This window comes from Takifugu rubripes, chromosome 8, assembly GCF_901000725.2.
Source record: "Takifugu rubripes chromosome 8, fTakRub1.2, whole genome shotgun sequence".
Lineage (NCBI taxonomy): Eukaryota > Metazoa > Chordata > Actinopteri > Tetraodontiformes > Tetraodontidae > Takifugu > Takifugu rubripes.
In genome coordinates, this window is record NC_042292.1 from 5,257,430 (window position 1) to 5,284,191 (window position 26,762).

Consider the following 26,762-nt stretch of genomic DNA (forward strand, 5'->3'; position numbering starts at 1 on the left):
CAGGTGCCAGGAATTCATAATGAATAGATAATCGTCGTTGATAAATATTCTTAACTGATAAACATTAAAGCAATAGAAGCAACAACAATTTTGTAAAAAATCATTCAAAATTTGTAAAAATCGTCAACAAAGAAATTAGTTATTTGTCAGCCTGTATGATTTGCTTCAGTATAACCAGTCAGCTCAATGAAATCCTCATGTTTACTGTATAGGGTGTCTCATTACTGTATCGGGTCGATGCGGGTCTTTATGGCACTGCTGCTGTCACACATCGTCCCAGGTCAAATTACCCTGCACATTGCTCACCTGCAATACGAAATATGTTCAGTCTGCTCAGAGGTATTTTCAAATGGGATAAAATGTCAAAATAAAACAACATTCCAGAACAAGTAATGGTGTAATGATGACTTTCTCAACCCGATTACGTATGAGGGAGGAAAAATGTTGCCATCCACCTCTCAGGTCGGATGCGCGACTGCTGGCAATGTTTAAATGCCTAAATGCCAATCAAAGGCGGGTCAACCCAAAAGTCCTGCATCCATGTCCTAATTTTAGCATGAACACGTTAACGCTGTTGTGTTATTGTCAATTGCTGTTTGTTTCAGTCTCATAGTAGCCAGAGCGGTCTTGGACACGGTTCTTTTTGGCATCGTAAAAAATACATCATTTATTCTGAGTAAAAGGTAGATTTAACTCGTCCAGTTCATCGTGTTGAGATTATAAATTGTGTTTTTGGCTGACAGCAGCACTGCCGGGCCCGCACAAGGGCGCTGCATTTGAATTGATCTTATGGCGACCCCTTCCGGTAGCCTGCAGTACTGCCCGTGATGGAGCGCGGCCGGCGTGAATCACCGCTGTTGCAGTGGTCAGACAGTTCTGGAATGTGCCCTACTTTATTCATCATGATTCTCATTAGCCTCCGAGTGTCTAATTAGGATCCGAGGGCTGGAAAATCATCACACACACTCATGTCATTGCATTCTTTTAATATTCCTGTCTGTCCATCACGCACTGTACCCATATGGTCACTATCCGCCACCTGCTGGCCACCGGTGAGAACTGAACGGTGCTGTCGAAAAGTAAAATGAGCTGTAAAACCTCTCATTTCCGCTCCTTATATGGAATTGCGTAAAAGACAAGTTATTAACTTTGTTCCGTTGTTGATTTACAGCAGTGTGTGAAACACGCTACGAAATAAATGAGTGCTGAATGTCAACTGTTTTGCAGCACAATTGTAATTGTAAGTCTCACACATCATTGCATGTGTGTAATGAACTGTGCTTCGCACTGTCAGACACAATTAAGAAAACCAAACAAATAATGTTTAACATAATTTATATTTATTTCATTTTGAACAAAATGTTAATAAATGTATTTGTTTTACGTCCATAAAAGATCATGACTCGTGGGACGCATTTTATAAATAATTTCATCCAAGTCTTTTGTAGAAAAACAGAAAGTAAAATAGCAAACTAAAGCATCTCTAGTATGACAATATGACAACTTTATCATAGTTTTTTCTCTACATTTGAACCCTTTCTCAATTCAAGCTTCCTTTTTTGTCTATTTTTTTCCTCAAGACCTCTTTAATCTCATCATTTCAACATCCAACTTAGTCCTACTCGCACCACTGCTTTAGACAACGTAAAAATGCGGCAAAAACCTCAAAAATCAGACAAAAACCAAGGAGGCAAACAGAAAACACAGTGAGATTCCAACAGTGAAGGGAGTGCAGGAGAGGACAGGAGGTGAGAGGGGTGCATTTAGGGTCCCGCAGTCTCAGAACATATTTACAACAGAAAGGACAAGGGTATTGGCGGTGGAGGTGGGGGTGGGGGTTCGTTTGGGGCGAGGTTCATCTGCATAGATCCACAGGACTCAGATCGTGAACAGCTAAAGATAGAAGGAGTGGAGCACGAGGTGTGAGCCTATTACATCCGCAGCTGTCTTTAAGGGAATGTAGTTCTCCTCATCACAGTTTGTCAAGGAAAAGAAAAAGAAAGGAAAGCAACACAGTGCACACATAGCAACCGAAAGGTAGAGAGACTAAGTCTAGTAACTGCACCCTGAAAAGGCAAAACTTGTCATGTGACATCCCACTCTGGCGATGAGTGCGTGAAGAGCAAACTAACGATGGCGCGCGATCAGTTCGAGGGAGAAATGAAAACTCAAGTATTAACTGATCATTATTCAACCAATTTATTGTGAGTTGTTTAAGGTATCAGATGTTGATTCAGGTTAAATCTCTGGGTGTGTATGATCTTAGTGCATTTCTTGCTAAAAAAATAAATAAATAAAGGGGGGGGGGGTGATAAATTCTTCTGAATCCCTGCCTGCCTTGTCCTCATGTCAATGTGTGTGACAGCAGCCATGTGAGAAATAAACAAGAAAAGCGACAGAAACGGATGGATCAGCCCTTGGAAACTACTCACACTCCTAACATGCTAATGCTAACACAGCCCTTTGCTAGTCTGTGAGAGATAGCAGCTGATCAGTTCTTCTAAGGGTATTCTCAGTGAATTGATTGAGTGGCAACAACAGAGGTGCCACAAAGGAGGCTACTAACATTCTGCCTTGTGTTTCCATTGCCAGTATCTGCCTCAATAGGGTGTCTGCAGCAGAGAGGCACTCGAAGATCCAGGGCGTCATTTATCAAACCAGGCATAGAAGTTCCTCCCTGTACTGGTTATGTGTTGTACAGGTTTCATGGTGTTGAGGTGAGGTCCGAACCCTTTAATCATTATAATCAGCACCCGTGTCTGTTTAATTAACTCATTGGTGACCCCGCTTCCTCAAATCCTTTACTGCCACAAGTCGTGTTAAACGGTTGTTGTCCATCGGTTCCAAAGATCTTGTAACGAGTGATGTCGGACTCACGTCGGGTAAAATCTCAACTGTGATGTTTGTCTAGCTCCCTGAGCTAGGGTGCCAGACAGCATCAGAGCGTCCGCTAACAGACAAGCAGCTTTCAAAACGTTGCGCTCAAGATTAAGGGGGTCACAATGATGAGGTTAGGGATCCACCTTAATGCCTGATTAGAACTTTAATAGGGTGTCACCGCTTCCTTTAAGGCTTTCCGTGCATAGAACTGCACCTACGCAGTTGATAAATGACGCCCCTGGAGTTTTGGCATCACGCAACTGTTCTCTAGCATCCCTGGGTTGTCCCTGCACTCTTGAGAGGACCTGCCGGGCAGCCCGACTGCATCACCTACGCTGCCAACACATGTATGAGGTAAAATAAACACTGTAGCAACCAGAGAACAACACATCTAGTCCTGATGGAGAAGCTGAGCCATTCCTGGCTGAACCATTGGTGCCTTCGCCGCCTCATCGCAACTCACTCCTCCCCTACTACTAACAGTTAGAAGAGAAAGTGAGTCAGTCTCAGAGCACTTGGGGTCTTTAAACATGTAGGCATAAACCACTGTAAGGGTTTCTGGAGTTCTGAAAATGAATATTAGAACAATTAAGACCCAGAAAGACGATGGCTGGAGCGAACGTTCGCAGGCCGCCGGGCGTCAGTGTGAATGAGGTGAGAGGAAGTCGACTGTTTGACAAAATTATTTCAATACCTGAAACAAAAACCAAAAAAAACCAAAAACAGACAAGATCTAAAGTTAATGACGAGCGAGCACGTCATCGATGTCCTTTTGCCCCCCCCCCCCCACTCACATTCACACACGCACTGAAAAAAAAAAAAGTCTGGGAGGGAGAGTGAGGGTAAAAAGGGAGGGGGGGTGGGGACACAGGCGACAGGATGCTGGAAAACATTTGCATGGCATAGAAACAATGAGCAGGTTTCAAGTGGCAAGTGGTCAGTTCTTTGGGGTGGGTGGGCAGGTGGTGGTGGTGGTGGTGGTGGGGGGGGTGTTCCTCAGATGTCCAGTCCCAGGAATCTTGGCTCCAATAACTTCCTCTTCCTGTGGTCGACGGTTCGTCTGTGGCAGATTGCAGAGCCATTTCCAGCACATCTCCCCAGATGTGTCCCTGGCAGCCAGAACGTTGTGTAGGCTCTTACCCTTTCATGTCGCTCTTCACAAGCACCAGGTTCGACCCCCCATCAAGGTTCACTCATCACTAGAAGCACTCTCTTCTGGAGAGAAAATGGCGGCCACCCCAACTGACGTAGAATTATGGGAGGTTGAAATGAAGATGACAGTGTGTAGGAGGACGAGGGCAAGCAGGCAGATCTTCAGTCGCCCGCTGCACAGTCTCGGGGTGGCAGCAGAGGTGACCGAGGCCCCCTCGGGCTGACAGGAAGAAGCAGTTCTTTTTAGTGTCCCACCTGAAGGGTTGTCCATTCTGGAGTCCCATCGAACGTCACAGCACTCCGCCTCACTGTCTGATTGATGATCTACCAAGAGCCCTGAGGAAGCGACGACACGGGAAAATGGTGACTTTTGACTGCTGGACAGAGGTGAACAATAACGTCATCAATAAACGATGCTTGGGTCTGAGAGCTGGACACAGGTCACAGTTCACTGGCTGTGGAAAAGCAACGCAAATAAAAACGTTGCCGACTGACTAACTCGTATTTTGGTGCTAACAAATAATTTTTTATTAGTTACAGCATTGCAGACGTTCGCTGTATCTGTCTTTAGTCGGAATTTTATTAATATTATTAATATTAAGAATAGCAGAGTTGCTTTTTGAATCTACAGTTGAAGACTGGAGCTCCATTGAATGTTTATCAATATCCACACAGCCTTTGCTAAGGGTGTCTGGAATAGATGGAATGCAAAAATAACCCGTAACAACAGTGGTAGAGATGAGAAACTACAGTGAGGCTGTTTATTGCGTCAGTCGGACGTTGTGCGCCCAAAACACCACTAGATGTCACTAGAACGCCGTTCGAAACAATTCGCTGTTTACTTTGTCATTTATTAAATTATTTTCTGAGGGAATGGCATGCAGCAGGTATGGGGACACAGCCCATGAATGAATACATCATATTCTATCCAGTATAATTAATTCTAAAGGTTTCTGCCGACCCTGAAAGCCACACAAGACACCCACATATGCAGAGACGGACAGCAGCAGCTACCTGCAACAGGAAGTGACATCAGACAAGGGGAGTGGATCTAACCTGTGCAGATGAAGCTGGGGCTGCCCCCATAGATCAGGTCATCATTGTCGGGCAGGATGAATGGGCAGCTTTGCTGGACCTCCAGGCAGTACTGGTGGCAGGGGATCTTCTTCTGACAGGACTGCTGGGAGGTGGGGAAAAACTGAGCACACAGCCAGGGCTTATAGGCCATCTAAGAGGGAGGAAGGGGGGGTGACAGGAGGGGGGAGAAGATGACATTATTAGATGTCAATTCATGATCCACTTGAGGATTGGTAAAGCTGCTTGGTTCCTGTACAAGACACATTTGTCGCCCCCTAACAACGGTTGTGACGTAAAGAGCGGCACCGAGCACCAGCTTCTCCACCACGGAGACCCAGAACTTCATGCATCCCACCTCTTTACGGGATATTGATTCTGAGATTCTCCTGCGGCAATCAGAACACGCAACCTTTTCCCGGCGCGTGTGAAACAATGTTGATGACGATTCTGGGATCGATTCATTCGATTTGACGTTTGTCCAGGTTAAAAAAAAAAAGAAGAAAAGCGACTGAAGAAAACAAACATTACATTTTCTGTTCACCAAACAGAAACTTTCTGTCGTTCAGCCGCTCGATCAACAGCAAAATCCACAGACTTGTGTGCATAAGGAGACAGATGGTGTCATGCAATAGCCAAAAGCCTCAGGCTTGGAAAGCTTAGCTAACAAAATGAACTGAGGGCACGTCACAGCCTGAATTCACTCTCCGTTTGAGCCGTTTCCTCGTGTGCTACATCAGTGGGATTTGCATCAGAGCAGGAAATGATGGCAAACACAAACATATCCATCGCACAGATGCTTTAATTGCCTTTTTTCCTTTTTCTTTTACGTAACTCTCTCCTGTTGGGATGAAAGGTCAGGAGAATGTCGTGTGACCAACAGCTGATGTGTGAGTCAGTGGGACTCTTTTTTGGAAAGGATTCGTTTGCTTGTAAAAGGGCAGCATGACTCAAACTTTGAACCAGAAAAAAATGCTTTTTTTTATTTTTATTTTTTTAAATGGTGCCTAGTAAAAGTGGGGGCCATCATAACCATCATCATAAGATGACAACAATAGCGAAGAGTTTAATACTGTTTTAAAATCCAAAATCTTTGCAGATTTCGTTTGATGCGTAAACAATGTCCATATCTTTGACATCACGCGTTCTGCCCCATGCTAGCTAGCAAGGCTACTGTAAAAGCGCCCCAGGCGTTCACTCACATAAGGGACTGAATGTCCTGCGTCCCTGCGTCCTGCTCCAGTAACGTGTGAGACATGGCGTGTCCATCCTACACAAAGTTACGTTATTGTAAATTGGACCACTTACACCACAACAGTGTCGAGCTGTGTGTGGGTGTGTGTGTGTGTGTGGGGGGGTGTGTGTGTGTGTGTGTGCACACAATATGTAATTTTTTTGTCTGATAAAAGTGAAAAAAACAAAAACATTTGATAGTAAATTTAGGAAAAGATGTCCATACAGCTGAAAGGACTGGAGTGGATGGAGACTGTGCTATGATCCTGGGGGGTCTGAGCTGTTTCCTGTTTAGACACATGACGATAACAAGGCCAGGACAGGCAATTATAACAATTAGAATAATCTGATTATGGTGTTGGGGACGATAATGCCGAGAAAAGCGCGGCTCCAAATGTTTTTGACTGTGAACTTCATGGTGATGCAAAACACTGGATTGAGTTTCAATCTTTGTGTTGTGTTTCACCAGGAGTCCTCCTAATAAAAGGTCAAAGGCTTTTATGGGTCAGTTTCTTCAAAAATAATCTGGTTACTTCAACAACTTCTTCTCTTTATCCCTTTTGGGGTCACGGGGAGGGTGCTGCAGTCTACCCCAGCCGCATACAGGCGAAGGCAGGGTACACCCCCGGTCGCCAGCTCATCGAAGGGCCCCATGTGAGTATCTGCTGACTTGCTCAAGGGTACCTCAGCTGAAGGCGTCCTGGCACCTCCTTCCATGTTTTCTCAGTCCAGTCCCCTACAGACCGAGCTGCAGCCTCCCCTTCCTGTCCTAGCTGCACCTCTTTATATGTTAAAAGGGATTTAAATCTTCCCAAAAGTCTCCGCTCATGGCAGCTGGATTGTTGCCACAGAGGGGCAACAATCGTGACTGAAGCCCCTCAGACCATTGAACTGATTTTCTGTTTCAAAACGAGGAGGATGTGCCTGTGATTGGGGATTTTCAGCATTAACCGCTCTCCGTCTGCACAAATGATGGCGTCTAATTCTCCATGATGTAGGATAAGGTCTTGCCAGTGTTGAGATAATCCATCTAGGAGCCAAAACAATACGATCGCAGGCAGACAGGAAATCTGGGTCCTCCTGAAGATGTATGCAGGCAGTTGCCAAGGTAACAGCTTTTTTTTCCCTGCTTTTCATTAGAGCTCAATGGGTGCTGCCCCACTCACTGTTGATTTTCTGTTTGTGTGCACGTTTAAAAGTGCATCCGGGCCTTCTGTGCCTGTGTGCATGCGCGCGTGCGACTGTGGGTGTGCGCACGTTGTGCTCAGCGTGAAAAGGGAAGCGTATGAGAGCAAATTGAGTTAGTCAGGAAGCAGGCCTGGAGTCTGATTTGATCAGTCTAATGTGTGATCAGTGTGAACGGGAAGCTGGCACTCCAAAAGCCTCTGTCGCCATGCAGCTTAGTCTGCTTCAAACGTGTCAGCGTCCAGAGACAGACAGGATAGACACCACGGGGGGGTTTAGAAGTGCAGCCACCAGGGGCTCACTAGACTGGCAAAGCGAAGAGGGAGTCCTCTTATTCCTGAAATGAGATTAAACACTCATATCCTGTAAGGCGCGAGTTATTTCCCGTAGCATGGTTCAGCAAGTGTCACAGTTCCGCTCCCCTCCTGCTGTGCTTCTCCTTCTCCTCACCTCTGCTCCACTCTGCTCCACACCCGGCTCATCACCTGCTTTCAATCACACGGGCTCAGTGGAAGAGTGCACGATTCAGCACCACTCCGGGGCTGGTTCCTTTCTGCCTTTCCCTGCGGCTGTGGGGAGATTTCCGGCTTTGTCGTGACAGGGTGGGTTCCTCTGATCCAGCTTCTGGCTACCAGGCTCCTCCGTTCCTGCCCTGGAGAAGGGAGCCTCCTGCCCCTCCATCCAGGCCTTTATTCGCCAGTGTCACCACACCTGGGCCCGCTCAGAAAACACTCAAATGCAACAGGGCCAGGTAGGTGGGCTACCTGGTCGGACAAGGTCGACCCAGGACCTTACGCTACCAGTCGAGTCCAAGAGCCTGGCCTCCACGTTTACTGGCCCATTTGAGATCCAAGCCCTCATCCATCTCACCTTCCACATCTCCAAGGCCAACTCAGTTCAGGAGAGTCCACTGGTTCCTGCAGCCCCCCCGCCCCCACCCCCGCCCGCCTCCATGCCTCATTGATGGGTGCCCAGTCGACGCTATCTGGTGGTGAGGCCACCAGCATGTGGTCGACTTCCATCAGAAGAGAGGTCATGGGTCCCTGCCAGCTCCATCCTTGATCCCCACCTCATTGCCAGCTTCCATCGGCAGCACCAGGATCAGCCTGCCAAGGCAGCTGTGTCTTTCAGGGGCCCTCGCCTCCACTGGTTCCCTGCCCCCCTCTCCCTCGATTCTTCAAGCATGGCTTCTTTGACAGGAGCACATTACGGCCTCGTGACTGATGAGCACTGATGTTTCTCTGCTCTCGTTGGTGGTGACTGTACTACGCTGCGGAAATCCAGGGGCAAAGCCTCAATTTAACATCTGGGCATCTGCTGGACTTTTTTCCCCCCTGGCACACACTTCAGAACAATCAACCATTTGGACAAACGTGCATCTGAAGCCTTCAGGGGGGAGTTCCTGCATGCATCTAATAAAAACTGTTTCCACTGCGTCATAAATTAGCGACTGCAGAGGTAAAAACAGGTTTTAAGAGAAAGACTCTGGTTTGGTGCAGCCAGGAGTTTCTCTCCGCTCGGCTTGGAGGGGATTTGCAGCACAGCTCAGATGGTTAACACTCCCCCTCCTGTGATTTTGACATGAAAAGCAACACTTCCATTCTGCCTCACCCACCCAGGGGCAGGGCTTCCCTCACGTTTCCATTCAGAAAGCTGGCGTCTGATACAGAGGGTGCATGCTGCTCTTAGCTGGAGTTTGGGAGCTATCAGCTGCACTTGTCTGCCTTTTTCCTCCAACACAATGGGGCTGGGTAGCACTTGTGAGGCTTCTGTGCAAAAAAATAATCAAACTGAAACTCAAAACCAATGTCTAGTTCCAAAGCTGATCACCCGGATGCTCAAAATTGATCCACCATTTCCGCCGTGACCTTAAAGATGCACTTTAGCTCCGTGGTAAGACCAAAACCAGTACAAAGCAAATACCAGTGACCTAAGTCGGAACTTATTCCTCCAAATCATGACACACTGGCGTCTTAATTCCCACAGATGCGTTGCAAGAAGATGATTGGTAAATCCAAATATGGGAAAGACAGACGTTACTAGGACACGGACACTAAGAACAATAGCAGCGATGGACCCTTTTCCCAGCCTGGCTCCAACAGTGACGCCTCATTGAGAATCCACTGGAAATCGTGTTTAATGCCAGCGAAGTGCTCAGGCAAATACCCAGCAATAGTGACTGGTGGACTGCATTGGTGCGGGCTTAAGGTCCTGGTATGTAAACACTCTCAACAATGAGCATCGACCCCGTCGACCCAGCCAGCAGGAGGCCACGCGCACTGCGGCTATAAAATGGAATGACCGACCATAAAAAGCGTATGAGTCAGCGACAGGGTGAGATCCCAGTTAGGAGCTGAATGACACTGATCATTAGCACTCACACCAACCACAGCCTGGGTGGAGCACAATGCACTTCTCACGCTACAGGAACTATTTTGAGACAGGCCGCTGCTTCTGGGTAAATATCTTGTGAACATCGCAGCATATGTGGCAGGGAAATCCTGGCTGGTCACTTGTTTTCCTAAAGGAAACAGGAAAGGAAGTGAGGGTCCTCATACACGTAATGAAGCGGGCATATTTCAGATGCCTCGTCGGGTCGCAGATGCAACGGTGGGCCGATCCATCATGGAGCACGGTGGAGTCCGTCTTCCTGCACCGATGTGGGCATTTTTACATCCCATTCTCCAGCGATGTATCAGGCGCTGTGTGCGTGCTGGTGTGAAACGAGCGCCGAGAGAGCAGCGGAATAGATGGTTTGCAGTTTCAGCACAGTTTTTGTTCACGCAACAACCCCGTCGGTTTTCCAGCAAAGTAGGACAAACCGATTCCGGCTTCGTTCCGTGGTGTAGTAGTTAATTAGCTATTCAATGCTACAGTTTTAACATGTACACAAGCTGACGATCGACTGCACTAAAGCTTAATTGAAGGTTAATGACAGATGCAGACATGAGGGACAACACATGAGACACATTCCTCTGAACCCATCCGGAATATCAGGAATGTCCTGCTAGCAGATTAATGGTGTGCTATATTTTTAGGTGTAGAACTATCTACAGTATCGAAAGGCTTCTAAAAACCCGTTTCCTCTCACTGGTAATGCCCTATGGATGGGATGGGGGTGGGGTGGGCATCGAAACGTGTCCACCTTATCATGCAGACCAAATATGGCATTTCTGTGAACCATGATTTGCGGATCAGTTCTGAGAAAACGTGGCCATGAATGTGTAGGGTGGAATTTGTTTTCAGCCTGAATGAGCACACAGGCGCTGCAATGAATCAGGCAGATTACAAAACTGGTAGCAATAGGCTTTCCATCTACTGCGAGAAAACAAACCCAATTTCCCACGAACGCCAGATTATTTCCAAGGTTGTTGAGTGGATTATGATTGCTCTTATACAGGTCTGCAGCTCTCCTCTCCAGAGGTTTAAAGAAAGCCGATGGCTCCGATATCAACAGAGAGCCAGCTGACTGCAGGGAGCCTGACCTACACCCAGGACGTATCGACAGGACTGCTGCTGCACAGATAAGTGCTGCGGAGGGAGCTAATGTACCAGATCCGGCACCCAACACACCGACCGTAACCTACCCCCTACGCTCCTCTGACCAAATTCATGACTGGGTTAAAGCAACCAAACCCAGAATTCCAAGTTTTCACAAACAGCAGCATAACAACTGCACTTTATATCAACATACATCATCCGTGTCTTTCGTTAAGTATCTCATTTGCTTCATAATAACAGGAAACAGTCGGGTCCGGGCGGTAGACGTTAAAACTAAAATGCAGCGTTTCTTATAGTTGTCACATCCAAATCTCCCCAAGTTGCAGTGGAAGGAACGGTGATCTGAAAACACCCCCAGTTAAACAAACTGACAGCTGAAGACTGCGGTTAGATGAGCCACCAGGCGGCTCTGAACGGACCTGAACCCTCTGGCAACGTTGACACTACCAGGCTGGAGCCGTGCCACCTCGTTCATCCAGAGGGGTGAAAGGAAGACAATGCTGAAGATCACGTCATTAGTGGCAAATGTTGCGCTGCTGTGGCTGAATCTCGCCGCTTATTGGCGAAATTTCTGTTTCTGATGTCATTCACGTTTCCCTGTTGAGGTAAAAACGTAAAAGTCTATAGGTTGGCAGCAATGTCAGCGAGGACCGTAGTATAAGATTGTGCTGATTTCGACCGGTTGTGAGGGTGAGGCGGAGCCAAACGTGCAGTTCTGACCCTGCTCCTTATTCACAGAGCTTTGCTACGCTCAGTATTGACAATGGACATCTGAGCAGCGAAATGCTTTAAACAAGGCAGGCAGCTCCAAGTGTTCACAGTAGTAGGAAAAACAAGATAAAAATGTCCTAAAAAATAACCAAAACATTGCACACGAGCTTATGATCCACTACTAATATTCATTATTTCCTCATTAAAACAAGTTCATTCCGGGCGTCATATTTAGGTTGATCAAATCCCATCATGTCAGAGATTATGGAAGCAAAGAGCGTTCAGAGCGTCAAGTTTAAGGCATTAAATGGGTGACTTGGCAAGACATTGGCTTTAACTGGAGCTACATCAGAGCCTTTAAATGTGTTGTATTGATACACAGAGACAGAATGGGAAGTGAGAGCCAAGAGGCCTCCTGTTCACCCACAGCTCCGGCCACCTTCTCCCCTTCCTCATCTCTCCCAACGTTCTGGCCTTGGAACCCAAAAGTCCTCACGTGACTGCAGCTGATGTCAATGCCGTTGTGTATCCGCGGGACATGCACAGGCCCTTTCTGAGCGGGGAGAAGAGATCGGCTCCCAGCGTTAAACTCCCGTTGACTGCAGATGCTGAACCCACTGCTGACGACTGTCAATGTTGCGGCTCCACTAACGAACCCTAACGAACCCTCCACTCACAGGAGGTTTAGGGTTAGAGGCCAGGTAGAAGGGTCCGGGGTTGTGGGTGCGTCACATTGACTGCATATTCTGGAGAGAAATGTTAACATCCAAGAACTTTGTGACAATAAAAACAAATCCTCTTTATCTGCTCCCCCTCTGCATGATTATAATCTAATAATCTAATTTTTCTTCACCATAAACAACCCTTTCTAACCACATTTTCCTGATCAACATCCATACAGAGCATAGTTACAAGATTGGATGACTGCACGGTGCCACAGTGAGGTTTATCTTTGAGAAACTGGGTCATGATTTCCTGTAAAAACTGCTTTTTAAATGTATATTAATCCTATCGAGTTTAATTTTAGTTCAGTTTCTACGCATACATTTCCAGCTCGCACCATGACAATCTATAGCGGACAGAAGATAACAGCGCTTGTACCACGATGGAGCATCTGTCTGCTGGCTTCATCATTTCGGAGAATTCCAAAGAAACTGCAGCGCAGGACAAGTATAAATGCAGAAATGTAACTTTCTTCCATCCGTCCTTTCCATGTCAAACAAGCCCCAAAGCACCATCCAAAACTAGATGCACCATATGGGAAGATGTTTCAGTGCAGGGCCTTTATTCAGCTATAAACTCTGAGAGTTAGCTAATATAAAACAACCAGGTACAAAAGCTAATGAGAGTTAGCCAGCGGTCAGTGATGGCTAATGATTGCATTAGCCATCCTTTCTATTACTCTTTACTTCCACCCATTGTCCATCAACATGTACAATGTCAGTCAAATTAGTGCTTAAAGTTTCCACAGCAAAAGCAAACTGTGAATGTCAAGCCAGAGGCAAACGAGCATGCCAGCGTCTCATGACAGAACTCATGTACAGTAAATCATCATTTATTTAATAGAGCAAACATCATCCTCAATCACCCTAATGGGCCACATGGAGCTTAACACAGATTCAAACGTAACCTTTTATCCAGTCAATAGTTTTTCATAAGTAAAACAGGATGAGAGTGCAGAGAATGCCATTAGTATCAAGTGTGTGTGTGTGCGTGTGTGTGTGTGCGCGTGTGTGTGTGTGTGTGTGTGTGGGTTAAGGGGGTATAGATTTGTTTGTGATAAAAGTGCACACCATTCAGTATTTTAGTCATCTGTTTAGTTTCCCTGATGTGGCAAAACTTCCATGTTTTTATAGTCATTAAAGACCAACATTTGTGATCAGTTCTAAAGTAGCTACGGGTTAAGGATAAAAAGGCAAAACTGATTCTTGTCCTGGCCGCACGGCATCAATTTCCTGACATGCGAGAGTTCCATATCAAAATCAAGATTAAAAATTACATGCAAGGAACATTTATCTCTATCTACAGTCCTGACTAGCACCTGTTGTCTAGGCTATACATTCAGGTCTAGGCTATACATTCAGGTCTAGGATATACATTCAGGTCTAGGATATACATTCCGGTTTATATGCTTCCCTGTAAAAACTAATCCATTCCAATATGGATGCAGACAATAGGACGGCTAAACTAATTGATGCCGTGCACATAAACGGATGGAGGTATTAGTCCGACCCTTCAGTCTTTCACAGCGAAAAACCCCACATCCTGTTGCAAAATCTTAATATTCTCACAGTAATGAATGTTTCCACTCTAATTAAATTCTGCCCGTGCTGCCGATGCACAAACATGACAACGGCTTGACAACAATTCCACACCGGGGAGGAGGAAATCTTCACTGTATTGTTGTCCGTTACTGTGCGGAAAAACAGAATTCGCAGTAATCTGCCGACAAAAAGCCGAGGAAGACACAGCTGTTTCCTAAAAAGGGGGGTCAAACGCAGAAGGAGACGCTTGTCTTGCCTTCAAAAAAGTTATTTTTACACAGATATCAAAGAGAGATAAGGAGGGACAATGCCAGCAGCAATAGCTCTCCCAGATGCCGTCACATGAGCTCTCATTAGCCGCTTTCAACCAAGCGCTCATTAATGACCTAAAAATAATAAAACACTGACAGAAACATTCCAGATGTATCGTCGTGGATTTCTTTAGGAGGGTCAGAACACATGAAAACACAGACAACTCTCTGTCAATATAGCTGAGAGTTATTACATTGTTATTACATCATCGCCTTGTCCGTGATGATGATGGAAATGATCATCATCACTAAAGGGAACCTGGTGGGGGTGCTAGGAAACGTCAGCCTTTAGGAGTTGAGGGAAGGACAAATTGAAAGACTGACGTGCACGGAACCAAGTTGGCAGGGCAGAAATGAAAAGGCCGATTCCCTGACTGGAGTAATATGATCTGAAAAAAGATCCGACCTCCTCAACGGAATATTTCTGCAGGCAGAGACAAAGTCGCTTTAATTACAGTCATCCCGATGATTGCCAACATTACTGTAAGGGAGAGACATGATTTCACAAAGGTTAAATGAGGTCCATTAATGGGGTGACCCATTTTAACCCCCTTTTTACCTGATGTCCTCTCCCCTTTGACGTTATCCCGTGACGTGCTTTCTGTGCAGCCGTTCATGGGTAAAACAATATGGAAGCGCTGCTGTGCACTGCAGCACTGAGCCTGCTCTGCCTCTTTCTCTCACACTCTCCTTCCTGCCTCATTAGCATGCTGCTCAGGGATGTGCCCATTCATAAAAAGCCTGCTGTGGGCTGGACCCAGCTCCTGGAGGGGACAAAACAAAACCCTCTCCAAGGTCAGCATTCACTACCGCTACAAGATAGAACAATGGCAGAAATCCCACGTGAGCTCTTGGGGTTTCACAGGCAGGTGAACAATGCTCTGCAACAATCTGTCACTTATTAATGCGCTGGAGGGACGCTGGGGTAGACGCACGCACGGAAACACAACGGGAATAAAGGATAACAAAGCACCCAAACACGGCGGCAAAAGGCAGACTGGATAAGATGATATCCCGATAAGACCGTAATACAGCTGACGTGTGTGTGTGTGTGTGTGTGTGTGTGTGTGTGTGTGTGTGTGTGTGTGTGTGTGTGTGGACATGTTTGTCCAGTGATTCATCAAACACACCACTGCTCTGATTCATGTGTGAGGAAAAGCACCTGAAACACTGGAGAGTGGCGTATTTGTAGTAGAGTGGCGTTTCTGGCTACCTGCTCAAGGCGTCACCCAACGATGGTTCCTAACTAGCAAGATGTGATACGATTTCATTTATCCGCTCAAAAGGATAACAAGTATTTTTCGTTTTTTTAAATTAATCAGTTAAAATCGGGGAACTTGTATTAGCTATCCAAAAGTTGACAATCGATCCCAGCTTTGAAATGATGGTTTTTCTGGCCGTTGCTAAACAATATTATCAGATATCAAAATGTAGCACACACGCACGCTGAATTTCCCGTTCTGAAGCTTGGCCTTCAGAGAGTAGAAACGCACTCTGACGGCTATATTGAACAGGGCAGCGTCCCTACTCATCAACCAGAGTGAAGACGCATCAAATCTCCCTCGATCGGGCTGCTTCCGACCACGACGTGTCTTTGCTGCCCTATTTCACTGAGGAGCACCGTCCACCAGCAAATGGGGGGGGGGGGGGGGGCGGGGGTGAAAGCACGGCCTCAGATCAATAGGGATCAGCCTCTTGGTATAGCTGTCACCCGTCCCTGCGGCTTAAAAAGAGCTGCAGATCAATGCAGATGTGTGCGGTTGACAAGGATCTAAAGAGGGAGCATGCTGTGGATGATGTCCTCCTTTCCACTTGCACACAACACCAGCTAAGATTAGACTTTCAATTGGACCTGGAGGGGGGGGGGGGGGGGGTGGGGAGGGTGGAAATGGATTTGTGCTCAGACTTGTGATTGTGCAATTGTGCTTGAGAAATGATTTTTTTGCATCATAGTGAAGGTAGTGAAAATGTAAGCAATAGCAGCGGGTCGAACAGGGTCAGGGAATAATAGGAGTATTTGTAAAAGCAGATTGAGTTCCCATCCAGGGACTCTGATTACTGGACTCGGCGCTGAGAGCTCCGCTTGTCTCTCAAACTCGCAATCAATGAAATACTGCAGGGAGGGTCACTTTTTTTTTGTATTTCTTCCGTCTGATCGTGTCAAGTGGGAGCTGGGATGTTCTCTAATTGGAGGGATGACAAATAAAGAACCCTCAAACTCATTATCAGTGGTGTCAACACCCGACAAAGTTGATGTTCCACGTTTCTAAGAGAGACGTGTCTTTTGCCTTGTGCTGTGTGCGATATTCATGTTGTTTTATTTATAGATTACATTGGGTTTTACCAGGAATTACCCGCCGGGCCAATTTTGGACCTCGTGGTTCGATTCTGACAAAACGCTTCATGAGCGTTGTGCTATAACCCCGTCCCCCGGAACACCACGCGGTTCTACTCAGCATGTAAACCACAGTCAGGCCCATTAAAGTGCTGTTTACAACACTGTGTCAGCGAGTCAGTCCGGATTTAAATGCTTCTGGGTCGGCCCGGCTGTCAGGATGAATGGTGGGTTTTCACACGGCCAGAAGATGGAGAACCTCGCTGCGAGGAACAACACGCGGGTCGTGCCCCCGTGTGATGTTCCACCCCGGGGCGGGAGCATCAAAGCACCGCCTGCGGACGTCCACAGCCACACCTGAGCTGCAGAGGCCGGCCACCCTCGTGTCCATGTATCCCCACACGAGATGTCAGAGATCGTCTTCTGGCTTCGGAGAGCCACTAACCCAGATTTCATTCATGTTTCCATGCTACATTAGACCAATTACCCATGCGGGGAAGCAGCGAGCGCCTAGCGACGCCGCATCGGTTGTGCTGCCCTTTCCACAACTCTGCTGAATAAACATATTCCAGGCACCAAGCCTATAATCATGGAGGTGATGGCGAAGGGTCGCTGCTGAAGAAAGTCTTCGTTTGACCAACTGACTGTTGAAACCACAGGAACAGCAGCCGGAGCCTGGCAGGAGAGGGAAGGCAATGCCATCACACAGGCTAAATACAGGCGTTAGGTGACCGTTAAGACTTCACAGGGCCATAGCGAGCACTGGCACGGCTGGTTATTACTTAATAATAAAAGCGGCGTTCAGTCCATCTTCGGCGTGATGCGCGAGCGTGTATGCTAACGCTGCCTACAGAGCAGCCTTGAAGGGAGGCTGGAGCTGCTTAGGTCACCGACTCAATATTGGCAAAGGCCTTGGTATGCAGCGAGCGGCGCAGCTATCAAGAATGAGCTATAAAGAGTCCAACCATGAAATAACAGAACCAGAAACTGCAGCTTGATCATTTTAAATTATTCATCCCCCCCCTCCCCCGAACAGTCAGTCTATAAAGTGTCAAAAGAAATATGACAAATCACCAATTCCATGATGTCTCTTACAGTCATATCCTGCAAATATTTATTCAAGGGTGATCTACAGAAAGAGAATAGGTCATTTCAGCAGCCCCCTGCTTGTCAGAGAGGTGTTGGGGGGGGCATAATGTGTTCTTTAGACACTTAAGTGCTGCTGTGGCGTTATTTACTTATTACTGTAAAGGCTGAATCCCAAAACACCTTAATTATAGATTAAAGTCTCTTCCAAACGAGGCAGCAAACATGACAACATTGTGTCTACAGAGCGGGGTCAAAGTGTCATATTGATGATAAAATCTTTCTGTACAGTACACGTGATGTTTCTATAAGTAACGTGACATCTGCAACTAGATGAGTGCTGGGTTTTTCTTCCTTTAAAAAGGATGTCGACTGTCTACGTCAGGATTAGGATGTCAAACACAAGAAAATCGCTGGTTCACCTAATTCACACACGTTTGGACCCCCCCAAAAAAAGCCATTCAAGCGTTATGACCTCGGCCCTGGCCGGGCAGACGGGACTGTTGGTCTTGCTGAATGTCAAAATGCCAAATCTGTGAGTCTGTATCTGCCACGGGTTCGGCTGAACGGGGGACTTCCAGGATGGTCCCAGAGCGTGTGTGAATGGAAAGCCCCATTCAGCACCATGGACAGCGCATTGCCCGGACACCAAGGATAACCGGACACAAGTGGGTAAACACAGCACGGCAATCAAAGCAACCGAACCGAGGACTGATGCACGGCCAGGCCTGTGTGCACGGCCAGGCCTGTGTGCACGGCCAGGCCTGTGTGCACGGCCAGGTACTGAGCAAACAGGAAAGGAAGCCACCTCTTGACTTTAATGAAACGCTCTCAGCGTGGAGTGGTCGGCCAAGATGGACACCTGACGGCACACGCGCAGACCCCCCGCGATGTTTGCATATGCCGCCAGCCTCCTTTCTGCACGGGGATAAACAACAAACAGCCTCTCCGATGGGGCCGCGCGTCATGAATGGGATTACGAGCTAGAGACACACAGGGCGATCTTCAATGTCAATGGGCTGGGATGGAAACGCCGGGGGCCTCCATCTGCACATTAGCATGGGGCCCGAAGACACCGAGGAGATGAATGAACATGAGGCCCAAGCCGGGAGTCTCCTTGAATCTGTCATCCGTCTCCATGGCGACAAGAAGAGGAGGAGGACCAAAAACTGGCAGCTGTCCGGCCCAAAATCAACAGATGGTCAACCCCATATATTCCCCCCCCCCCCCCACCGCCATCCCTTGCATCCTACCTTGCACTGCTCCATGCACGTCCTCACCGAATATGCCCCCGGCTCGTATTTCTGAGTCAGGAGCTCAAAGTCCTCGTATTTCTCCAGGGCGTGCTGATCGTAGCGCTGGTACGCCCGGACGCATTCGATGCACCTGGTGCTGTCGCCATCGCCGAGCACGTCCAGGCTGCAGTTCAAATTATCCGGACTTGTGGCGCCGTTAAATAAATCCAACAGAGAGTAGGAGTTACAAAATGAAAGGTACAAATTGCTCATATTTACAGCCCGCTTATCCTCTTTGTCGGAAAGGCCCCCGCACAGATCGTCTGCATCTGCGAAGGCGAAGCAGTTTTTGGATGAGAAACTATCCTGGTGGCAAGTTTCGAGGCGCCACAAATGTTTGGTGGAGTTTTCTATAAAAATAGGTTCCGGGATTCCACTGAGGCTGCTGTGTGCTGAGTGGGTCTGGGGGGAGAGGAGGTTGGAGGACGCTAACTTGACCAGGGTCCGGGCCAGTTTGGCCTCGGCGCAGAACCACAGGTGATCAGAGAGGAGGATGGTTAAGAATAAGAGGGATGCCAAGGACAGTCGCCATCTCTGCGCCCTCTCTGAATCGGTGAATGGCTTTTGGTTGTCACGGGGGGGCTCTAGCCAGATTTGGAAGCCGTCGTCATCTTCTTGCTGCCAACACGTCCCAACACCCCTGGTCATATTTTGGGAACCGGCCACCGTGGGGGCTCCTCTGCCGCAACAGTCATTGACGTGGGGGTTCGCTTTGCGTTTTCCGCCCCTCGAGTGTTAGGTGGTGGGTTGTCCCGGCTCGCGTTTGTTTTTAGCGGTAATTCCCACTAAAACGAGCGTGGGCCAGGTGGTAGATACGCTGGCGACCACGGGCCGCATCCTCCATGACTGACCGGTGAAGCCGTTGTCCTCCCCGTCCGCCCTGAGCTCCGCGCCGCGCCGCGCCGCGCCGCTCCGCTCCTTTGCGTAGCCTTGGACTCCGGTTTTAGAGACGCTCTACCGACGCGTTTACGTTTTACCCGGCCGCGGTCGTGCAGGGACAAGGGCACTATCCTCTTCCAACATGGCGAAGCTGTCGCCTTTGTGTCGGCGGATGGGCCTACAGCCTGTCACAGACCTCTTTTCTTTTTTAAGCCCTCACCGTCTTCATCCCGCTGCCGTTGTCAAGTTGCCGCCATGTTCGCCAAGAGAGGTTCACAGGAAATTGCGTCAATTCGCGATAATTTACCTTTACTGTTTCCGGTTGTTTTATTCAAAGTAAAGGTCATACTGTTTCTTTCCCTTCAGCCTGTAATTCGGTATCTCATAATGGGTTTGTATCTCGTTTCTAATATAAAACACAATATTTTATTAATATTCAACAAAAATTTCAATAAAATGTCTCTGTGAATAATGTTTTTAGTTAAACACAATTAATAAAAGACTAAATTCATCATTTATTCAAACAGTACGGCTATGGAAATCAATTACGGTAGTATCAATCCTAAAAAATGTTCGACAGGTTAGACATTGTTGTTTTTTTTAATCTCTTTTGTTCATCGCAAACATTATAATTTTCCAAGTAAGTAGCTGACACGTGACAAGATGGTAGATAATTGACATGTCTTTCGCTCAAATTAAAATAATTTTGTCGACGGAGTGCGACGTTTTAGGCGCATTTTCCGTTTTACTCTGAAAGATTCAATCCCCTGTATCCGGTATTGTTACGACGTAACCTTATTGATTTGACAGAACAGCTCAATCTCTGACGTTATGCGTGCGGCGCATCGCGGTTACCGCATCCAACGACACTAACGGGCGTCAAATCCAAAAGAGACGGGCGAATTGGGCTTCGCAATGAACGTATCCAGATACTAATCTGCTTTATTGAGAGAAAACGTGCAAAATGAAGACAAGACACGCAGCAGAAGGGAAATACAAAAAGCTGAAAGAGTTCCGGAGGAGACTATTTGAGCCAGCTATTTTATTGTGAAAGATACGGTGGACCAGTGAGACGGCTCGGTGCTCACCTGGTTCAGCATCCGCAGGCCCTCATCATCTCAATGTCAGCCACTTTTGAACAAATAACAGAAGCTATGTAAAATGTAAATCGATGACAACCGTTTACCATTGCTATAAATGGCTACTTCTTTTTATTATTTCTGGAAAAATTAAACTTTTTTTTAGATTCACACCAGATTGGTGTCCATTTAAGGGTGGCTCAATGAGTCTTCTTAATGACTAAAGCAACCATGATTTTCTTTTACCAGACCGCTTTATCCCTATTCGGGTCACGGGAGGGTGTGGGAGCCTATGAGCATTTGGGGGTTTGGTTCCCTGCTCAAGAGCACCTCGGCTGTGTCCAGGAGGTGCAACCAGGAGGTGCAACCAGAACACCTTCTGACTTCTACGACTAGGTATCAGCAGTTCAAGTGTAAAACATAAAATTACATGTTGGGGTTTTGTTTCTTATTAATCAATGTGGCTTTTATTTTAATTAAACAATAGATTTGGAATCTTGGTAGTTTTTTTTTTTTTTACTATCCTTGTAGGTGGGCAGGACTGATTGCTGGAAGAAAAAAAATGAAACCGTTCCCCACAGCCACAAGCTTGTGTTCAGCCTCTGCAGGAGCAGATTCATTTCACCGGAGTATGTAAGTGTAGCCACTTCCCGGCCATTTGCTCCCGTTTGCCTCTTGCTGGTTCCGCCGCTCTCAGCAGCCACAACCAGAGCCTAATTGGGGCATTTATCCTGCAACATAGCATTTCTGCAGTTGCTTGTTTGGGTGGATGTTTTCATCTCCATGGGACGGCAAGGTGTGTGCATGAACCCCATTGGAATAGGCACTAGCTGAGTACCTCTAATTAAAGCCTGTCAGTCAAACGGTCACTCCACATCACCTGAAAATAGTCCGGAGTGGGCGGCAACTTACTGAAGGATTTTTGAGAGAAAGTTCGCAGGTGCAATTTGCTGTAGTTATTTTCTGCCATTTTTAAGGTGGGTAAACGGTACCAAACCAGTGGGATTTTGATTGAATTTTGTAACGATGCATATAAAACCATAAATAGAAGGACTTGTGATTTAGCAGTTAACGTCAGTGTATCATTAGTACGAAAAGGGACCTCGTCCTTTTCACTTACACAATGTATTCATGCGACATTTATGCACAATACTCAAGACAGCTGCTACCTGCACCCCAGAGGCAACAATAATGAAGGTTACAACATACTACTGAATCCCAGGGTACATCACTGGCATTTCAGAAGACAGGAAAACATGGACACGACTTTGTTGCAGGGCCTTGAGCTGCACCAGTTTTAACGTACCCCTGTGGCGTCCCTTCGCCTGGCTGACTGAAGAGCAGAGGCAAAGGCCACCCCGTCATGCAGATGTTGGAGACTTGTCTCCATTACTAAGTCAGAGTTACAACAGACCTTCCTGCGTTCTAAAGACACGAGATATTTTATTAGGTTGATTCAAACAGACATAAAAGACATGCACACGTAATTATGTTAAAAGTCACCATTCCAAGAAATAAGCCTTTTCTGAAGAAATCCATTTTGGCAAAGGAAACCCGATTTCATCCTCAGTGCATTTAAAACAACTCTTGTAAAACCTACAGGATGGTGGCTGACAAGAGATTACTTCTTAAAATTTCTCATAAAATTTAAAAAACAATAAAGGCCTTCTGTACCATCGCTTTAAAACTAATAAAATAACAGGAAGCCCTGATCTCTCCCTAAAAATACATAAAACCTCGAACCCCCTGAGAGCCTGGTGGAATTAAACCCCATTACTTATCTCAAATTAGTTCTTTCATTTTTTTTTATTCTACTGTAAAGAATAAATATTTAAAATTCCAACCACTGGGGAATTGTTTCACGCCAGTCACGGGAACTGATGTGTTTTTAACCCTTCAAACTAAGTAGTCGGTGTCGTCCATAAGATAACCTGCTTTAATGGAATCCGTCACCCATGAGTCTTTCACGATCTTAAATTTCTTTCGGAAGCTGCGCCTGGCGGTTCTCAGACCCAGAAGTCTCGTCTCCTCTTCAACGACAACGTGCGAGACCCCCTCCTCTAACCTCCGCACCACTGTCCCTCCGTGGAAGCGAAACTCCAGCGCTCTGATGTCCAGGCAGGACGCAGAGATGCCTGACTCGGCATCCCCGATGTCAGAGCACGCGTCCACGTAAACCTTGAACGGTCTGAACAGGCTGGTGGGCAGGTCTTCCCAGCCGCAGCGCTGCTCTACCTGGCACACGTCAACAGCGGCGGGCACGTTCGAGCTCCTTATCCGGCCGAACACTTCTCGCAGCTGCTGCTCGTCAGTGTCCACGAAGTAGCTGTCGCCGTAGGCGTCGTACTCCTTGGCAAAGTGCTCCCGGGTGGAGGGGGACATGTGGATCATGTGACGTGGCTGCCACGGGACCACGTCCTTCTGATCTATGCACTCCAACAGCCAGGCAGCCCACACCACGTCATGCTGGTCGGACAGAATCAGGTTCTTCACACGCATATTCTCAACCCCAGCAATCACGCAGTAGGTGTCCCGTCCTGGGTTTTGGACCACAATACCTCCACACCTGATGGGAAAGCTGAATCAGTTAAGTCTGTTTTTGTGGGATGGGCAAAAATATACTTGGCTTCATTTTGTTTCATTCACAAGTAACAAGAATAGTTCAATATTTTGCCGAATGAAACCATCTATATTAGTCTTCAGCAGGAGAACATCTGTGTAGGACAGACGTAGCTCCTTCATTAACCAGTGTGTTTCACAGCACTATTACCTGGCTACACCCTTTTCCAGCTCAGACTTGGGGTGATCCTCGGTGCCGTTCAGGATGCAGAACTCCACATCCTCAAACATGTCGGTCTCCTTCTTAACTCCGGAGAGATCTTGGGCCTTAAAGTGTTCCAGTGTCCCAACCACCTTCTTTGGCTTGACCGGCACCCTGCGCTTTTTCTTTTGGGGATCGTCGTCGATATGTAGGTGCCGCGAGGCCAGTTTCCCCGATGCCTTGCTGCGGAACTGGTCCAGCTCGGCCAGAGTCATGCACTCATGCCATTCCTTGTCCTCCCGGATCTTCTCGATCCTGGGGAAGCGCAAGGTGCAGTCGGTTTTATACATGTCGCTGCCAACGATTTCAGCTGCCTTCACCTGAATAATGACGGAGTTGCACGGCTCGATGTAGACTTCTGGCTTTTCCGCTGCGCACAAAATGGATGCCGGCGGGTCGCTTTTCCGGAAGACTTTCCAGTGTTTGGCCAGTTTTAAACCGAGTTCATACAACTCTTTCATGGTGTAGCCAGAGCCGATGCGGCAGAGGGTGTGGAAAACAGAGGGCTTCTCGCCAGGTTTTGGAGCCTCGGCAACAGCACACAAGAAGTGAGACATCATCCCTCCACGTCTCCCTTTCCCCCAGTAGCCACCAACAATCAGCAGGTCAAGCTCGTCCATCAGGCCATCCACGTACTCTGGCTTTATTTTCAGCCAGCCCTCCCCACGTTTGTCAGGTTTGTAAATGGATGAAGGATCCTTCACCATGATGCCTTCCTCTCGGTTGTCAATGGCCTCATTCAGGGCGTTCACCACCTCCTGCATTCTCCTGGCATCTGTCTTTGACACCAGGTGGATTCTACCTTTGACTGGTGTGAAAACTGTCTGAAGTGTCTCGTAACGCTTCTTTAAAGGCTCCTTGCCGAGCTTCTGGTCATTGACGAGCAACACGTCAAAGACGCAGAAGCATGTCTGCAACTCAGAGTCATCCATGAGCCTCTTGATGTCAAATTTGCTCCCTTTCTGCGTTAAAGTCTCTGTGGTTGGGTTGTACGCCATCATTTCTCCATCCAGTATACAGTTGACCACGTGGCTGTTAAAGACATTATGGATATAAGGTGTGAGTGAGCCCTGCAGAGGAGATCCTCCGAACTGTTGCGTGTACTCAAACGCGTTCCGGCTGAAGTATTTGTACACGTCCCCATCTTTGTGCAACTGGATGCGCTCCCCGTCCAGCTTGGTCTGAATGTAAAAAGGGCTGTTTCCCATCTGCTTTTCCACAGTGTGGATATTTGCCACAGCAGCCAACATGGGCTTAAAGGCTGAGAAGAGTTCAATAGAGACCTCGCTAAGGGATACGGAGGGGTCATGGAGCTGCTGACACACTTTGTTCAAATCGGTGTTGACATTGTAGAGGTCAGGGGCATCTGGGTGGAAGACTTGGAGGACAGTTTCCTTGCTAACCCCGAGCTTCATGTCCTTCAGAATCATTCTTACGAGCCATTTTTGCTCTAGAGCTGAACTCTGGGTGATGAGGTGCAACAGACTCTTTTTTACAAGATCCTTCTTCTTGCTTGCATTGTTAATTGCCACAGAGTCCAAGAAGTCATTCACTTCTTGGACACTCAGGTTCCCCTGACTGGTGCACCGTTTCTTTAGGACAAAGTATGCCACACTGGCAAAGTCTCCAGCGTCTCCTTGAGATATATTCGGTGCGCGGTAGTTCAACAGCTTACTGGCTTCAGGGCCATTCTTTGGGAGGCCTAACACATCAATGTAGAGTTTCGCTAACATACTCTCTTTAATACCATATGCCATCCGCTCTCGCTCAAATTGGGGGACAAAGAGGCGCATAGCTGGGTAGAAAGAGTCTGTTGTTTTGGATTCTTTGTGGAGGGCAGAATGAAACTTCCTCCATGATCCAATGAAATCTCCTAAAATCTTGGACTTGTCTGGCCGGAGCTTGGCTTTCTGGATTTTCTCTAAAGTGGTGCACAGGTGAACAAATGGAACCTGAGCAGCAACAGACGGCTCAGCAGCAGCATCACTTCTGGACGTTCCCTCCATGGTTAAAACTGTCAAGACACAATTGCAAGTTAAGATATAAATATTTACTTCAAAATTTATAGCATATGTTTAAATTAGCAAAAAAAAACACAACGGAAATATGGGAAGAATAAATTAAGAAGACAACTACAGTAAGTTTGTGTATTAGTAACATCTACAGATAGTTATTATCGGGGATCGTTGGCTAAATTAAGCTCAAGAAATCAGCATCAAAAACAATCGTTTACAAAACACGCTTCTCACCATCGAGCTGTAAATTTGTAGCTGAACGAAACACAAGACGCAGTCAACTGCACAGTAAGATCAGTGGAACAATGTCATTTCTAGTTACTTTACTCTCTCCATTTGAACTCGTCGGCAGCTCTACATGGTCTGACATGTCTAAAAACAGGTTAAAATGAAAAGTACTAAACAAGGTAAAGTTGTGTTCAACATGTTTAGCGTCACTCGTCTGCTAACATGCATAAAGAATAACGCTAATACTCTTAAATACCAAAAAGAAATCTAATCTACTTATATATAATATAACGCCCTTATTGTCGTACAAATACTTCCGAGACTGTTTAAGGGAACTGCATGATAAACAAGTAAACGTTTAAGGGTAATTTAGAATGCAAACACAGCCTATAAACATAATTCTGTAAACCTCAAATGCGGGGAACTCTTTTACTTGAGCTCCAGGGAGTCTGAACTCTGCATCTGTGTTTGAGGAGCAGCAAAGGCACGGTGTTCTTTTTGAAAAGGAAAATAATGTGCAGTATCTCAAACATTACCTTAGGTTTTCCAGTCCCGCTGCGTGCACATCGCCTTTAAATCTGTCAGTTTTCACAGAATAAACTGCACTCCGGACTTTGTGCTACAGCGAAAACAGTCCGACTGGAAACATGCGCCAAAGCTATTTTTCTGAAGTGCGTTGATATGATTTATTTCTTTCCATTTGTTGTGTTTAT

At 46.9% G+C, this 26,762-nt stretch overlaps 2 protein-coding genes across 3 annotated transcripts; both read right to left on the reverse strand.

Moving 5' to 3' along the window:
- Positions 1–1,815: 1,815 nt before the first annotated feature.
- LOC101076273 (transmembrane protein FAM155A-like) lies at positions 1,816–20,169 on the reverse strand. Its single transcript, XM_003966480.3, has 3 exons — positions 18,986–20,169; positions 5,089–5,260; positions 1,816–4,368 (listed from the first exon to the last, which is right to left on the reverse strand). Exons 1-3 carry the CDS (start codon positions 19,673–19,675, stop codon positions 4,070–4,072), a joined length of 1,161 nt encoding a protein of 386 aa, XP_003966529.1. The 5' UTR covers positions 19,676–20,169; the 3' UTR covers positions 1,816–4,069.
- A 1,973-nt stretch (positions 20,170–22,142) lies between these two features.
- Positions 22,143–26,704, reverse strand: lig4 (ligase IV, DNA, ATP-dependent). Of its 2 annotated transcripts, none has more exons than XM_011606149.2 (3): positions 26,056–26,482; positions 23,756–25,820; positions 22,143–23,551 (listed from the first exon to the last, which is right to left on the reverse strand). In XM_011606149.2, the coding sequence occupies exons 2-3, from the start codon at positions 25,810–25,812 to the stop codon at positions 22,882–22,884; spliced, it is 2,727 nt and encodes a 908-aa protein (XP_011604451.2). In that variant the 5' UTR covers positions 25,813–25,820; positions 26,056–26,482; the 3' UTR covers positions 22,143–22,881. The 2 variants fall into 2 exon arrangements, with proteins under 2 accessions (XP_011604451.2, XP_003966508.2); XM_003966459.3 differs by lacking the exon at positions 26,056–26,482 and adding an exon at positions 26,586–26,704 and having other exon boundaries at positions 22,383–23,551.
- Positions 26,705–26,762: the final 58 nt, after the last annotated feature.